Consider the following 17723-nt stretch of genomic DNA (forward strand, 5'->3'; position numbering starts at 1 on the left):
GAACAGAATGGCTTAGGAATAATAATGTGTATGCATTGGTGTTTTATGGGCCTGTGAGGAAAGCACTGGCAGTGGAACCCTGATGACCTGAGTTTGGTCCCCAGATCCCATGGGTTCTTACAGCCACTTGTAAGCTATGGCACACACATGCGCCTCCCTACATCTTGTATACATATGTACAATACAGTAATAAAAAATATGCAGAGGAATGTAGATAGAACATACTTTAGCTGAAAGTGTGTTTTGTTTAAAAGAAGCATGAGGGAAGGATGGGAGAAAGTAATTGAAAAGGGAACAGAGACAAACAAACATATATTCATACATAGCACAATGCTGGTGACCAACTCCCCAACACATGAACTGGTAAATGACATTTTGTATCCAAACTTTAACAGTTTATAAATCACAACATCTAGAGATATGGAGAGAGGCGTTTACCTAAAGTTAGATGCTAGAAGAATCCTGGCAGAGCTAGCAGATCAGGCCTCAACTCAGAACAAAGCTGCCTATCCCCATAATTGCCCATTGGTTCCTTGCTTCCTGTCCATGCCTGTCTCTGCTCTGCCTTCTTTGTGCACATGTGTGACTGTGTGTATGTAGAAGCCAAGACTGACACTGGTTGTCTTCCTTAGTTGTTACCCACAGGGTCTCTCATTGAACTCGGAGATCCCTGATTTGAGTAGATTGAGTCCCTAGGGATCCTCCTGTCTGTTGCTCTCCAGTGCGTTCGGGTTACACATATGTTGCCATGCCCAGCTTTTAGATGGGTGCTAGGCATTGTACTCGGTTCCTTGTTTAGCCATTTACCCAGACCCCTGGGATTTTCATCTGCTAGCTTTATGTTCCAAGAGTAGTTTTCTCCATCCACACATAGGACTCAGGAATAGTATTTTTTAAATAGACTTCCTTTGCTGGGTGAAATAATTTGAATTAGTGTCTAGAAGGTTTTCTGTACTTTTTTTTTTTAAGGGAGGAATGTTTAATCGCTTATTGTCTTTTTTTGTTTTTTTTTTAATTTTTTAATTTATTTTATTACAAAGTCCATTTAAATGAAAACAAACATTTATAGACAATATTTGGGAGGTTTTCTGTACTTTAATCTTTAATCCCCATACTTAGGAATATGAGGCAGAAAATCATAGGTGCAAGACCAGCCTGTGTCACTGAATGAGACCTTGCCTCAAGAAAAACACATTTTAAAAATAAAGCTATTAGAGGTGTTGGTGGTGCCAGCCTTTAGTCCCAGCACTTGGGAGGCAGAGGCAGGTGGATCTCTGTGAGTTTGAGGCCAGCCTGGTCTACAGAGCTAGTTCCAGGACAGGCTCCAAAGCAATACAGAGAAACCCTGTCTGGAAAAATCAATCAATCAATCAATCAATCAATCAACCAACCAACCAATTGGAAACAGGAAAATGAACTAACCCAACTAGTTCAAATGTCAATAGTGCTAATTTGTGATTTGCCAGCAGGTGGCGCCTCATGCCTGCTGCCTGCAGTCTCACATTTCTTTTGGAGTCAGTATTCAATGCTGTTGAGTAATTATGCCTTCCTCTGAGGGCCAGCTGATGGAATTTTGAAGGCATTCTATTTCATCTGTAGACCACTTTTGGTAATGTAGCCATCTCTATAATATTAATTGTGCCAACTCAGGAGCATGGCAGACGTTGTCAGTGCCCGGTGTCTTCTTCAATTCCCTTTCTAAGTGTCTGAACATTGTGGGGACCCCTACCTCATTGATTATGTTTCCTCCTTTTTTCTTCAAGTGTGGATGGGGTATTTTCCCTAGTTTCTTTCTCAGCAAATTTGCGATTGTATATATAAAAGCTGATTTTGCATTTTGATTTTGTATCTTGCAACTTTATTGGAAGTGTCAGATCTAGCTGTTTTCTGGTAGAATCCATGTGTTGTTTAGGTATGTCATCTTCCAAATAGGGACAGTCTGACATCTTCCCTTTTGCACCTGTGTTCATCAGGGAAATTGTTGTGTTTTGTATTTTGTTTTGTTTGTGTTCTGCAGTTGGAAATATCCACTTCTTAGAATGACTTTCATGGTGTTCTTCCTTTCCTGTTTGCGGAAGTTTGAGAAGTCTTGGTAGGATTCAGACTTTCGCCACCTGGTCTTTGGCTAGAGCCTGTGGGAACTTTGTACCACGGCTTCAGCTGTATTGCTTGTTACAGGTCTCTGTAAATTGTTGGTGTCATCTGGCTTTAACTTGGGCATGTTGTGACATATTTAGACATTAACACATGTAGTCAGACTTTCCTTTGGGCCATCACCTCACAAATAATGACATAGGGACTTATTATTAATTATGAAAGCTTGACCTTAGTGTTGGTTTTTCCCCAACTAGCTCTTATAACTTAAATTAACCTGTATTTATTAATCTACATTCTGCCATGTGGTTCAGTTACGTCTCTGTACCATATGTCCAGATTCTTCAGTGTCTTGCTGACATTTCTCTTGAGCTTAGATTCACCAGAGTTCCTCTCTTGGCCCAGAAGTCCTACCTATTCTCTCCTACCTGGCTGTTGGCCCTTCAGCTCTTTATTAAACAGTGACACCTGTGTAAACAAATATTCTACTACAAACACAATTCCTGTAGATGTTTCCACTTTTGAGAATATACATTTTTAAAATATTCCCTCATGCTCTTCTGTATTATATTGGTAATAGCTCTCTTTCATCTGTAATTTCATAAATTGGGCCTTGTCTATCTTGGTTTTAGTTGATTTGGCTAGGGAATAGTAAACTTTGCTAATATTTTCAAAGAACTAGTGCTGGTTGATTTTATGTCTTGTTCTCTTAGCCTCTGTTTTATTAATTTCTTCCCTAATCTTTATTGTTTCTTGCTGTCTACTTGTTTGGTCTTAATAGCTTTTTATTTTTTTCTAGAACCTCTAGACGCATCATTCAGTTACTGACTTTGAAATCTCTATGATTTTTTTAATGTGAGCTTTTAGAGCTGTAAGTCTTCCTTTTAGCCTTGGCCTGTAGGTTGTATCATTATTTTCATTTGAGTATAGGGATTTTTAGATTTTCTCTCCGGGACCACTGTTAATTTAAAAGTGTATTGTTGCGTCTTTATATATCTGTGAAGTTTTTGAGGTCTCCCTTGGTGTTGATTTCTAGTTTCCATTGTGGTCTGATAAGAAACAAGGAATTGTTTCAGTTTTAAAAAATGTGTATTTTAATTACATTTAGTTATATGTAGGGGAGTGAGTCAGGGTGGGCCTATATGTACATGCATGTCACAGCACACGGATGGAGGTCAGAAGACAACTTAATGGGTCCCAGGTTTTGGTGCATATTTACGTTAGCTCCGTGTACTTCCTTATCTGCTCCCTTTATTTCTGTGTGTTTGTCTTTTTGTCTCCTCTGGCCAGTTTTGATATGCTGTCTACTTTATCAAATATGGAAGTCATTAAGCCTGCTTGTTTACTGCTTGCATTCGCTTGGTCTTCTGCTTTCTGACCTTTGACTCTCAGTTTTTGGCTGGTTTTGCTAGTCGCATGGGTTTATTGGAGACAGTATATTCTGTTTTCTTCTTGTGCATATGTATGTTGTGCGTATGTCTTGTGCGTGTGTGGTCACGTGTGTATGTATGTGTGAAGGCCCATGGTTGATGTGGGGAGTTTTCCCATGTTCTGTCTTATTCGTTGAGGCAGGGTCTCACTGAGATGACTAGCCTAAAGCTCACTGAGATGGCTAGCCTGGCTTGTACTGTGCTCAAATTACAATTGGTCCATGGTGTGGGCTTTCAGGATCTGAACTCCTGGCCTTGTGCTTTCATGGCCTGTGTTCTTAAGCACTGAACCATTTCCCCAGCCCTGGGTCTTGTTTTGTGTGTGTGTGTGTGTGTGTGTGTGTGTGCGTGTGTGTGTGTGTATGTATGTATGTATGTAAGTATGTATACATGTGTGTGTATCTTCACCTAATTTCTTCCTCTGAGACTTAAATGGTTAGTTAAGGCCTTTTGCCTATAAGATTATTGGTGAGGTGGGTTTTGCTGCTTCTTGTGGTTTTGTTGTGGTTCTGTGTGGGTGAATCATTGTTAGTTTTTTTTTCTCATTTGTTTGCTGGTTGATTTCATCTTTGCTGTGCTCCGTTATCTGTCTTCCTTGTGAAATGCATTTTCTCCTATGTCCTTGTGGGTGAAACAATTTTCCTTTTCTACAGTGCTGGCTCAGCTGTCAGGAATTGCCTTAAATTTGTTCTAGAAGTACTATTTCCCCATCAGTTTTAAGAGAGAGCTTGGCTTCATGCAGTAAGCTTAGTTGACAGTTTTTTTTTAGAGCTTAAAATCTATAGAAGCCATGTTTTCCTGACTTTCAGTGTTGGTGACAGATCGGATGTTATTCCAGTGTTTCTGTTTTTGTGTGTGATTTGAAGTTCTCTTATAGCTTCTAGTATTATTTTCTGCTTTGTACTTTTGACGTTTTGCTGTGACATGCTGTGACTATGTTCCTCTGTGGTCACATCTAAATGTCTTTGGGTTTGGATGTCTTTCTCTAGCTCTGGGAAATCTTCAGTATACTTTCATTGAATACATTGTGTATGCCTTTAGACTTTATCTCATCTCCTTCTGCCTCATGGTAGGTTGGGTCTCTTGGAAGTTTGGGTTGTGATTATTTTTTTATTTTACTTACTTATTATTTTATGTATATGAGTGCCGATGCACATCAGAAGAGGGCACCAGATCTCACTATAGATGGTTGTGAGCCACAGTGTTGTTGCTTGGAATTGAACTCAAGACCTGGAAGAACAGTCAGTGCTCTCAACCTCTGAACCATCTCTCCAGCCCTGGATTGTGATTATTAATTGCCTTATCTTTATATCCATCTCCTGGGTTGTGGCTATTAATTGCCTTATCTTTATATCCATCTCCTGGGTTGTGGCTATTAATTGCCTTATCTTTATATCCATCTCCTGGGTTGTGGCTATTAATTACCTTATCTTTATACACATCTCGGTGTACTGTTGTCTTGACGTTGTCCCCTGTAGCTGGAATTCATTCTTGGGCTTGATCATGTTTCTGCTGGTATTTTCTGCTGTTTGGTTTTGTTTTGTTTTGTTGTTGTTTTTGTGACATGATCTCACTATGTAGTTCTGACTGGCCTGGGATTTACTCTATAGACCAGGAGGCTTGAATTCATAGAGTTCGACCTGCCTCTGCCTCCTGGGTGCTAGGGTTAAAGGTTAAACTACAAAACTCAGTTTTTTTTTTTTTTTAAGATTTATTTATCTGTTATGTATGCTGTGTTCTACCTACATCCACCTGCATGTATTCCTGCACACCAGAAGAAGGCACCAGATCTCATTACAGGTGGTTATGAACCACCATGTAGTTACTGGGCATTGAACTGAGGACTTCTGGAAGAGTAGCCAGTGCTCCTAACCTCTGAGCCATCTCTCCAGCCCCCATTTAGAATTTTTGTCTGACAATAACTTTTACATTTTCACTATTTCATGTGCATAACTTATTTTGTTAATACTCTATCTCCTCTTCTGTTTCTTTCTGCTCCTTCTGCAACTCCGTTTCTTCCTAGTCTGCCTGGTGCCTGTTTACTTTTGAATAATCCACTGAATCTAATCGGGGTTGTTTGCATGTGCTTGGGTGTCGGGTGTTTAGTGGATTGTGGGGAGTGTACCAGTGGTTATTGCCTCTAAAGACAAATGAGCCCCCGTGTCCTACAGCCACTAACTGCCTGCAGGTCCTAAGACAGAGGTGGGACCTCATAATCCTTCCCTGTCCATGCAGAAATGTTCCCATGCTGGGTCCGAAGTTTTTGTGGGGGTTCTGCTTTGTATTTTGTTCTTTGATTTCCCAAACTTTAATTTGGTTCTTTAGCATCTCAGTTTTCATGGTGGTTTTTTTCTTTATGGTTTCAAATTTTATCTTCAAGTTAGTGATTCTTCTTTTAATATTTACTTTATGTGCAAGGGTATTTTGCCTGCTCGGATGTGTGTGTACCATGTGTATGAAGTGCCCACAGAGGACAGAAGAGGGTGTCAGATCCCTTAGAACTGGAGTTATAGACAGTTGTGAACTGCCACATGGGCTGAGAATTGGACCCAGGTCTTCTGCAAGAGAAGCTAATGGCCTTAGCTGCTGAGCCATCTCTACAATCCAGTTACTCATTCTTTTATCTACGTAGGAGTCTTTCTTGTCTAGGTTCTAAGTTGATTTTATAACTTTTTTCATAGTATAACTATTCTATTCATCTGCTTAGTATTCCCCTATTTCTGGCCTTTTCAGTCATCTCATCTTTTAGTACTGAGAAGTTATCAGCCTGTGAAGGTGCTGCTTCCTTCCTTCCTTCCTTCCTTCCTTCCTTCCTTCCTTCCTTCCTTCCTTCCTTCCTGTGTGTGTGTTCTTTTTTGAGTATCTGTTGGATGTATATATCTTCTGATTTTTAGTGTTCTCTTTTCTCACTGGCTTTTATTTGTTTGTGTTTTCTTAAGCATGACTCATCCTGGTGTATTGACCACTTGGATTTATGCTCGGAGCAACACCTGTCCTGGACACTTGTCACCTGTGTCCCCTCTGAAGTTCAGAGACTGCACCATTAGGGTACTGGTTAGGGAGAATGTAGTTTGTAGTTCTTTTAAGACAAAGGTATTGATATTCATGTAGTAATTTAAGGGGGGGGGGATGGAAAAGTGGGAAGATAGGTTTAGAAAGCACTGTGTTAACTTAAGAGCATTTTTAAGGCCATGCGGTGGTGGTGCCCGCAATCAGGAGGCAGAGGCAGGCAGATCTCTGTGAGTTCAGGGCCAGCCTGGTCTACAGAGAGAGTTCTAGGCCAGCCAGGATTACACAGAGAAACCCTGTCTTGGAAAACAAAAAAACAAACAAAAAAGCATTTTCAAGAAGGCTTGCGAGAACAGCTGGTGTCCAGGTTTTATATGGAAAGGTCATTTCATTAAGGGTCTAGGAAGCATTGAATGTCACTGTGGGTAAATCAGGGCTAGCCCAGGAGAGTTCTGCTATCCCAGATGACAGGTTCACTTCCTGGCCTTTTATTTATTTTTAGAACCCACTGTATCCCCGGGGGTCATTTCGGGCCACTTCCTCCTCATGTGTGGCGTGCTCTTTCAGGATGGAGATGCAAGTGCTTTTATTTCAGGAAACGTTATTGAATTCCCTGTGGAGCTACCAGCTGTGTTCCAGCGCTTTCATATTCTTATTTGGGATTGCAGTCACGCGCACACCAGTACTCTTGTTTCTCCTTTCTGCTCTCTTCCTCTTGCTCTCTTCCCCTTTCTGCCTCTTGTGTGTCCTTCATCCCAAACACTTCACTCCCAGCTCCAGCCTCTGCGGCTGGCTTTCACCACCACTGGGAAGACGAGTTCCTCAGTAGATATTCCAGTGACATCCCAGCCGTGGAATCCAGCAGCATCATTGGGTAATTCCCAATGCTGTGTTAAACAGCAGTGTGCGGTCCCCTTTCTATTTTTAAAATCTTTATTGGTTGATTATAACTGATGAGGCATTGGAAAATAATCAATGTTACTTTCTAAGAACTCGTTAGATGAAGTTCTACTTTTCTTTTTTCCTCTGATAGTTTTTAAAACAGCTTCTGCCTGGTAAGTTTTAGGGTTTACTGCAGGCATCGCAGTCCCTAGTACTACTCTCATGGTGCATTATCTCAAGGCATGTTCAGATGTTTATTTTGAGCACCCTTTTAAGGGGGGCTTTATCCGTGGTATTTACTCTGCCTTGGGGAAGCTTGGGAATTTGTTTTTTTCATGTGGCCTATATATGCCTTTTCCTCGAGTCACTGCTAATTTCTTGGCCTGGATGTTCCCACTAGAAGGAGGTAGTGACAGTCACCTGTTGTCAGGGTCTTAGACACAGTCCCCGGGAGTACATGGCTCACATTGCCATAAGGCACAGCCTTCCTGATCATCTCACCATGACAGGAGATAGGTTTTTTCTTCAAATTTCCTTTTGTTGTGGATGCAGGGGTTTGTTTTTGTTTTTATAATTTATTTCTTTTAGTTCATGTGCATTGGTGTTTTGCCTGCATGTATGCCCGTGTGAGGGTGTCAGGTCTCCTGGAATTGGAGTTAAATGGCTGAGCTGCCATGTGGGTGCTGGGAATTGAACCCAGGTCCTCTGGAACAGCAGTCAGTGATCTTAACTGCTGAGCCATCTCTCCAGCCTTGCTTTGCTTCTCAGTCCTCTGTCCACTTTAGACTCTGTCCTTTCTTTTGTGAGAGTCCAGCTGTGTACTCTACTTATTTATGTAACTTTTGAAGTTACTAAGTAAGATGTGTTATTACTTTTAATTATATATACTTAAGTGTGGATGTGTGTATGAGTGCAGGCGCACATGGAGGCGGAAGTTGGATCCCTTGGAATTAGAGTTACAGGAAGTTTTCAGGCCACCTAATGTGGGTCCTGGGGGCTGAACTTGGGCCCTTAACTGCTGAGAGATTTTCAGCCCTTATCTGCATATTTTAAATGGTATCATTAGATCCCCTGTCCCCTAGCATTTCTAGGAACTCTCCAATTATCTAGCCTGTAGCATTTCCTTCCAGAAAGTTGAGATCTAATATAATATAGCTCTAATTCTTAGTGAATTTTTAAATTTAATTCCTGATTTTAAATAGTATGTATTTATTTATTCTGTGTGAATGTATGTGTGGGCATGCAGGTACTGTGGCACAAGTGTGGACATCAGGTGACAGCCTTGGGAGTCAGGTCCCTCATTCCACTGTGTGGATTTGAACCAGGAATAATTACAAGAAGGTGGGATGGGCCAAGGATAACCCCTGTGATCACTTCAGGGTGGTGGGTTCTCTTTAGATCCTCCCTCTGGCAAGAAGGCTTTCCTGTTGTGACCTCTGTCCAGTATGTGTGGCTTGTGTTCTGTGTGGTCCGCTAGATCTGATGGGACTGCTCTGCCTAGTTTCTAGGTGTCCTGTACATAGCAAACCCAGGCCGTCAGTTTCCAGCCATAATGACCTATGACTCAAAATGGCCACAATTATGAGTTGCCACCTACTTGATGTGAGGTTATGCATGATGAACTCTGAAATATGAAACTGAGAAGTTAAATCAACTATAAAGTTAGTTTAGAACATTAAGCAAAAAGTAGATAACTTTAAGTCACGTGAAGCACTGTCAGCACTAAATATATTTCAATTTGATGTCTGTTGTTTAGTGTCACTGTAAATGCTATAAGCTTGTACTATAGATAAGCTGTAAGTAGAAGACTTTACTTGGCTATATGTTTGTATTGAATTTAATGCAATTTCTTATTGCTTTTCTCCCTTGCCCATTACTACCCTCTCCTTCTGTTATATAACTGTATGGAACATCTGAAATGTATTTAAACATTGTTTTTCCAGGCTGGAGATGATTCATCAGTTAAGGCTGTTCTTTCAGAGGGCCTGGGTTTGATTCCTCTAACTCACATGGCAGCGCAGCCCTGCCTGTAACTTCAGCTCCAGTGACTCTGATGTGTTCTTCTGGTCTCTGTGGGCCGTGCGCATGCTGTGCACATGTATACACACAAGCAAAACATCCATAAATATAAAACAAAAATAATAATAATAATAAAGGGCCCTCCACCCTTGAATTGTGGGTGCAGATTTGCTTGTGGACAGCACTATCCAAAGTTGCATCATCCTAGGAGTCTCGCAGCACCTGAAGCTGACCTTCACTCTCCCCAGTGGGATGCATGTCGGGCAAGCTGATGCTCTTTTATTCTCCCTTCCAGGATACGGTGCCTGTCATAGTGGACTATTGCCTCCTGCTTCAGCGAAAGTGAGTACACATTGCTTGTCAGCACAGTCATTTCCAACCCAGCCAGTGTCTTGCTTGGAAATTCTATAAATGGAACTAGGATTTTTCTTAATTTGCACAAACTTCATTTTCAGATCCTTCATACAATTAACTTTTCCCAGACAGAGGCATGTGCTTATCGTCTGTGCTTGTTTCAACAGAAATGGAGGGCAGAGGCATCATGGAGGGTGGTGCAGCTCTTATGGGCTATCATTCACCACAATATTTCATATCTTTCCAAAGAGGCTAGGTTCATTTTGCTAATTCACCTTTAGTTTTCTTTAGAGCCTTTTTTACTTAAAGTCAGTATAAAACTCTAGAGTAGGGTTTTTAGGTTTAAGTATTAACTTTATTACCTTACAATATGTGCCAATTTGTAGTCTTTGACACTCACTGTAATAGCTAAGCACCTCTAGGCCCTTATATCAGTGTCTGTAATTGTTGTAGCACCTTATTAACATGTATAGCGGTGGGGTAAGCGTTGCTCATCTGTTTCATAGACCGTGTTTCACAGGCAGCAAGTGACAAGGAACCTGTCAGCTTCACACAGGTGCTTTTGAGGCAAAGGTGGGTTCTCAGCATAGGAGTCTAGCTCTTTGTCCTAGCCAATAGCTAAGACCTCTTTCTAAAGGTAAAGATCTGAGCATGGGATTCATTCACAGTAAGACCCTGATGGCACTCACTTGATGTATGCATATGCATGTATTTTGGGAACTGGATTCCTAAAAGGTTGTATCATACCATGGAAACGGAAATGAAGGTTATTAGGGATGGTTGTTTTCCATGTCTAAGTTTGATTATGTTGTAGGGAACTATTGCTCCCGTGCACTTGTGGCTTAAAGCGACCTCAAGGTTTTAGCTATCACCAAATGGCATGCACTGTGCTGCAGTAATGATATTGTTGATAGTGCTGTATTGTACATTGTCGTCCTTATAAGTAAGTGCTGAAAAGAGAAGTTTCCTCAGAAACTTAAAGGCCGAATGCCATGACACTTGTGTGGGCCCTCTGGGCCCTCTGCATCCTTAACTGATTGTTATTTTTACCCCATTGTCACTATCACTTTCTTGCTAGTTGTGTTTTTAATTTTTGAAATAACCTTAGCAGCTGTAGGTTTATATATTTTGGTTCATTTGACTCTCCTATTGAAGAGGTAATACTAACCTTGTTTCCATAGCAGGTAGTGGAAGTAAGAGGCTTCCTACACTAAACTCTTCACATTCAGAGGATTCTAGTTACAGCAGGACACGCTTCCATACTAAGAAAGTGTGGTACTCGGTGCACAGTGACTCTTCAGTACGTTATGACTGAACAGGGCTCTCACTTTCGGGGCTTCTGAGCACTCACACAGGGACACAAAGTTAAAATGACCCCAGCAGTTGTAAAATGAAGGACAAGATAGGGCAGAGAAATGTTTGTCAGAAACATTTTATGATATTCCCCCAAATGTTAAGCTGGTAAACACTTCTTATGTGTATGCACTCAAAAGAAAATGTGCTCCAGTGTGTCAGCTAGGCTGAGGTCAGGGATTTCTCCTTGAACGTGAGTACACTAGCAGAAGACAGAACTCTCCCTTTTTAGTCACATTAGAATCTTTTGTGTTGTGTTCAACAACCCCTTTCCATTCATTTCTTTCTGATAGCTCAGCATGTTTTCTTCTGGGCTGTGCCATCATGGGGGATCTCAGAGAGGAAGAGTGAGTCACAGTGGGTCTGCTCCTCTTTGGACCTCGCTCCCCCTCCTCCCCTTTTTGCTAATGTGCACTTGTTCCTCGCTGTCTGTCTGTGACATAAATACTACAGTTTCCTTGTCTTTCAGCTCTGTTTCCCAAGTCTCAAAACTACATTGTGTTGGTCCAGTTTTTGCTTGATGAGGGTCCCACCTGTCTTTGTTTTCTTTCACTCCTGGTCCTAGCCTGCTTTTTAAAAACGTACCAGCAACCACAGGAGGGCCAGGGCAGTGTGTTACTACCATGGTGCAAAGGCCTGAGGTTGTACAAGCTTTGTATCCCCCCCTTTCTGTTCTAGATTTGAGCTCTTCTAGATTTAGTTTCTTCCCACCTGGCTTTCTCTTCAGTCAAACTAAGATCCTGTCTGGTCATGGGCTTAGGGAGAGAATAGAATAAGCTGTTTGATCAACATCAATTCTTTATTCCTAAGCCATCTATCTGTTAGGTTCCTTCCATTCAAACATGGAAATTAAAATATTAGATGGGAACATGTAGTGTTCAATTAAGTACTTAAGTGAATCAATAATAAGTGCTGGAAGTTTTATAACATTTTAGAGGGGCCATCGATAATCAACTTACAGTGGTCAGTAGTTTAGGTTTGCTTGAGCTGAGGACTGCTGTTATATGTGTGGGACTTCCCCATCTTTCTCCGTAAACTAGTATTTGCTGCTTGCTCTGCATTTAGTCTTCCTTCTTCACTCCGAATATGAAAAGGACTCATGCCATTGATATTCCCCGTAGGAGCAAACTGTGTACAGTGCAAATGTCATTTTACAGACTTAATGTCAGCAGTTGTCCAGAACCCGTGTGAGGCAATCATAATTTAAAAATCGTGTAAAAATGGGTGCAGTATTTGGATTGTATTTCAGTAAAGCATGATGGCGCTGGCCACATTGAGTTTCCATCAGTGTGAGTAGTATCTGAAGTGATTAAACTCAAATGACTCCATTGTATGGGAAGCTGAGCCAGCTGTATTTCAGTAGCCCAATGGACACGCTCTGGCTCAGTGTACTTAGTGTAGATCAGCAAGTCTATTGCTTGACAATATCGGTTTCTCTTTTTTCTCTCAGAATTTGCAGTTATAATCAATTAAGTTCTTTACATTAAAAAGCTATAAAACTGATAATGTATAAGATGAGTTTAACCTTATTCTGTTTGCAGCAAAAGAAAAAGCTCTCTAAAACATATCTATTAATGTGAGTGTTAGGGAAAGTGATGTCTCTAGAACCTCATCTATCCGTAGTGGACTTTGTGTTGTTATAGGAGGCAAGGCTGGAAATAGTGCCCAGCAGGGCTGAAGTTAGTCCTTCAGGAAACACATCAGCAGCCCAGAGAATAAAGACTAAGTGTGCGCACCTTTCTCTCATCTTTCTCCTAGAATAACCAGATCACGTTGTAGAATTTGTTTCCTTTATTTTGAGGTAGTGATAAGGAGAGGAGTTACTGAGTCTAGTTCTCCTTGTTCTTTGATCCCAGCCTTCTGCAAGTGCTCTGCCTTAGTCTAGCCAGCATTGTGCGCTGCTCTTCACACACAAGTGTCTTGTCTGTTGATGTCTGGGCTGTTAGCTGAACTTGTAGTTTCCCTGCAGAAGGGAGCTCACCTGCAGCTCATGAGGGGTGTTTAGGGCCAGAGGGGGAGAAGGGCATGGCCCTTTGATCTTTCTCCCCCTTCGTTTCCTCTTCTCTCTCACCTACCCATTCCTGTCAGCACTATGGCTTTAGGTCGCAGTGGCCAGAGGGCTAGGTTTGGATTCTGACTGATATCTCTATCATGCTTTTCAGCAAGTAGCTGAACTTGTCAATTTCATGTTTTATACTTATTTATGTATTTATTTTTGGTGGGAAGAACATGCCACAGGCTAAGTGTGTAGGTGAGAGGGAAACTTGTAGAGTCATTTCTCTCCTTCTACCCTGTGGGACCTGAGCTTGGTGACAAGCTCCTTTATACAATGAATCATTTTTGCTGGCCCTGATTGTTTTGAGGCAGTTTTGCTTTTAGTCCCATGTGGTTCTGAATTGATAATCGTCCTGCCTCAGCTTTCTGGGTGTTAGGATTACTGGAATGCACCACTGTGTCTCACACCTAAAGAACTATTGGGAAGGTTTGCTTTGTGCAGTGTTGCAGTGTAAAGTTCAATGCAAACATTGTTAATGTTTCTATTAAAGTGATGCAAATTGTAGTTTGAAAAAGATGTGACATACTTACTTAGACTAAATTTAATGGGTATTTGGAATGTTCCTAAAGCTACTATTTTTTTTCTCTTTCTGTTACAGGGATCTTTTGTTTAGCCAGATGTATGACAAATTAAGTGAAAACTCAGTGGCAAAAGGAGTGTTTTTGGAGTGCCTCGAGCCATATATTTTAAGTGACAAATTGGTGGGAATTACACCCCAGGTTATGAAAGACTTGATTGTTCATTTCCAAGACAAAAAACTAATGGAAAATGTGGAAGCCCTCATTGTACACATGGACATCACCAGCCTAGATATTCAGCAGGTGAGCTGACAGTCTGCCCACTCGAGTTCCTTCGCTAACCATACTTACCTGACCAATAGGACTTCATGTAAGTAAAAATTAGGTTAACAACTGCCACCAAGCCAGAGAGCATGTCTTGTCTTCTTGGCTGTTCCTCAGAGCTTGTGGTAGTTTTTCTTTCAATCTCCCAGTGAATGTTTTTTGTCTGACCCTTACTCAGTTTGCTCACTAACATGGCTTTTGTCTGGCAGATTGTTTTCAATCATGGATACCTTCCTATTCATAATGGATCATTTTCACATTGAAGAGAATGACATCATTTAAAAGTCAGCTAGTACAGCTGACCATTGGTGGCGCTCACCTTTAATCCCAGCACTCGGGAGGCAGAGGCAGGTGGATCTCTGTGAGTTCAAGGCCAGCCTGGTCTATAGAGCAAGTTCCAGGACAGGCTCCAAAACTACAGAGAAACCCAATCTTGAAAAACAAAACAAACATCAGCTAGTACATGAAGCGAAATTGAGCTTTGAAATGGAGAGGATTGTGTGAGATTAAAATGACAGGGCTTTTTAGAACTAGTCAGCAGCCTGTGGCTGATGGTGTATCTGGGGTTCAGACAGCTGTGGCTGATGGTGTATGTAGGGTTCAGGCAGCTGTGGCTGATGGTATATGTAGGGTTCAGACAGCTGTGGCTGATGGTATATCTGGGGTTCAGGCAGCTGTGGCTGATGGTATATCTGGGGTTCAGGCAGCTGTGACTGGTTGTGTATCTGGGGTTCAGGCAGCTGTGGCTGATGGTATATCTGGGGTTCAGGCAGCTGTGGCTGATGGTATATCTGGGGTTCAGGCAGCTGTGGCTGATGGTGTATCTGGGGTTCAGGCAGCTGTGGCTGATGGTATATTGGGGTTCAGGCAGCTGTGGCTGATGGTATATCTGGGGTTCAGGCAGCTGTGGCTGATGGTGTATCTGGGGTTCAGGCAGCTGTGGCTGATGGTGTATCTGGGGTTCAGGCAGCTGTGGCTGATGGTATATGTAGGGTTCAGGCAGCTGTGGCTGATGGTATATCTGGGGTTCAGGCAGCTGTGACTGGTTGTGTATCTGGGGTTCAGGCAGCTGTGGCTGATGGTATATCTGGGGTTCAGGCAGCTGTGGCTGATGGTATATGTAGGGTTCAGGCAGCTGTGGCTGATGGTGTATCTGGGGTTCAGACAGCTGTGACTGGTTGTGTATCTGGGGTTCAGGCAGCTGTGGCTGATGGTGTATCTGGGGTTCAGGCAGCTGTGACTGGTTGTGTATCTGGGGTTCAGGCAGCTGTAATAAATGATATATCTGAGGTTCAGTGAGTTCTCAGTTTGTACCTGAGGATTATTTTTGTTATTCAAAGCATTTGACAGTTTAATTCTTTTTCTTTTTTTTTCTTTTTGTTTTTTCAAGACAGGGTTTCTCTGTGGTTTTGGAGGCTGTCCTGGAATTATAGACCAGGCTGGCCTGGAACTCAGAGATCTGCCTGCCTCTGCCTCCTGAGTGCTGGGATTAAAGGTTTGGGCCACCACCCAGCAGCACTTTAATTCTTTAGTCATATTAGTTCTCACAATGAACGTGTTACTCCTCAAGTGTCCAAACCTCCAGCCGAGTGGCTTTCAGATGGCTTAGGAGGATCAGTTCCTTTCTGAAGGTACAGATCCCACAGAAAGAAAGCTTGAAAACTCTGTTATTACTTCCCTAATGTTGGTGAGCATTTGATGTAAGGCAGGGTGCCCTGTGCACATGCCTTTCTGGTATGTGGGTGATATAGTATAGACCACACAGTCTGACAATAGTCCAATGTCTTGAGAACATATTATCACTCTGTCCTTATCTGACGGTCACATCTAGGAGAAATTTTTATTTCTTCCCAGTATTTTCAACTTTTCTAATTTCAGTGTTAATATGTTCTGATCTGTATCTGTCTGTCTGACTGTCTCTTTCTTCTTCCTTCCCTCCTTCCCTCCTTCCCTCCCTTCTTCCCTCCCTCCATCCCCCCCCCCCCGTGTGTGTGTGTGTGTGTGTGTGTGTGTGTGTGTGTGTGTGTTGGTGTGTATGTTTAGATGTGGAGGCCAGTGTTCAGTCTTGGGTACTATTCTTTAGGAAGTATCCAGCTTATGTTTGGGCTTCTCATTGGGACCTGAGTTAGGGCTGCAGGCTAGAGCTGCAGGGATCCTTCTGTCTTCATTTCCCTGGTGCTGGGATTGTAAGTACACCACCATACCTAGCTCTTCTCATGGATGCTGGGGATCAAACTCAGGTCCTTAAGTGTGGGTGGTAAGCACTTTACTGACATCTGTCTCTCCAGGTCCCTAATGGTACTTTTAAATCCTTATAAATTTTCTTTTCTCTGTGGCATTTGTTAATTCCTTCCAGAGTACTGTTGCATGTCAGGGTCTGAGGGTACTGCAATGTCTCTTCATAAAACTTAAATTTAAGGAGAGAAGTTTGGCAGTGAGCAGAAAGATAGTAAACAAATCAGAGATTATTTGAAAACAAGTGTTACATTATAAATCAAAAAGGACAGTATAGTAGAGATGGGCTACCTGGGGTTGGCTAACTATAGGAAATCTTTCTGATTTTCTGAGAGTGGTGGTGCGTGTGTGTCTGTTATCCCAGGATTTGGGGTTGTAGAGGCAAAGCCAAGAGGATTAGTGGTTCAAGTTGTGGACTACAGACAGAGTAAGTAAGACTACAACCAGCCTGGGGTGCATGAGACTTTCTTTCAAAGAAAAGAAAAAGACATTCAGTTACACAGAAAGAAGAAATCAATAATGCTTGTATTTGTATGAGAAGATCGTTTTAGGAGAAAACCAGTGTGAAGGGGGAGGAGATTCTGCCCTGGGGATTAAATGACAGGGAAAGAGGCAGGCAGATCTGGAGCCTGATGTTCACAGGACAAGGAAAAATTTGTTCATTGTGTTCTAAGTGTGGTACAGAAATCATTAGACTATTTTAAGCAAAATCAGTCAGCTGCCAGGGACAGTAGTGTGATGGAGAGTCAGTTTGGTCTGATTTGGAGTTGAGTATGAGGATGTGTGATGTGGGAACGAAGGAATTCAAAGATGTTTTGCAGACAGGGTGAAGAGTAATCTCCTGAGGGTGATTGGAAGACAAGCAGTTCGAGTCTGAAAGACACTATCAGGAGTCTTGCTTGCCACTTGTGCTAGCTGCTAGACATCTCGGTGAAGATATTAAGCAGGTGGATAGGGCAGAAGGGAGGTTAGAGTTGGAAATCGGAACTCAGGAGAGAGGGTGTAAAGCCTACAAATTCCTCTTGTTTTCTACTTATGCCTCTGGCCATTCGCCTCATCTCTGCCCATCTGTCCTCCAGTCCAGTGTCTGATATGACACAGCCCTCCCTCATGGGAACAGAAAACAAGGACCTTATTCTGCTAGCCCTCTGCTCTTTTCCCGAAACGTTTTCTCTCCTCTCTGTTCATCCACATTTTTACCATCTTCTGCTCATGCAACCCCTCATGTTCATCTCTTCCTTTGGTTTATGTGTCAGCTGTCCTGTAGGTCCTAGCTCATAGTTTGTTCCGAATGACTTTGAATGCTAAAGACAGAGTCAGGTTCCTTTAGAATGCTTATTGTAACTGTGAACAATGGTGTGTGTGTGTGTGTTTAATGAATGTCTTCTACAAGTCTTTATTATTCTGTTTTTGAGATTATAATTAAATCATTTCCCCCTTCCCTCTCCT

General features: G+C 42.0%; 1 protein-coding gene across 1 annotated transcript in view; it reads left to right on the top strand.

The window, feature by feature from the left end:
• Vps8 (VPS8 subunit of CORVET complex) overlaps positions 1 to 17723 on the top strand; it is a 205575-nt gene that overhangs the window by 54958 nt on the left and 132894 nt on the right. The window contains exons 21-22 of the mRNA XM_051191188.1: positions 9730 to 9776; positions 13796 to 14018. Of these exons, the coding sequence (XP_051047145.1) occupies positions 9730 to 9776; positions 13796 to 14018 (270 nt within the window). The remainder of the gene's footprint in view (positions 1 to 9729; positions 9777 to 13795; positions 14019 to 17723) is intronic.

This window comes from Phodopus roborovskii, unplaced genomic scaffold (assembly GCF_943737965.1).
Source record: "Phodopus roborovskii unplaced genomic scaffold, PHOROB, whole genome shotgun sequence".
NCBI lineage: Eukaryota > Metazoa > Chordata > Mammalia > Rodentia > Cricetidae > Phodopus > Phodopus roborovskii.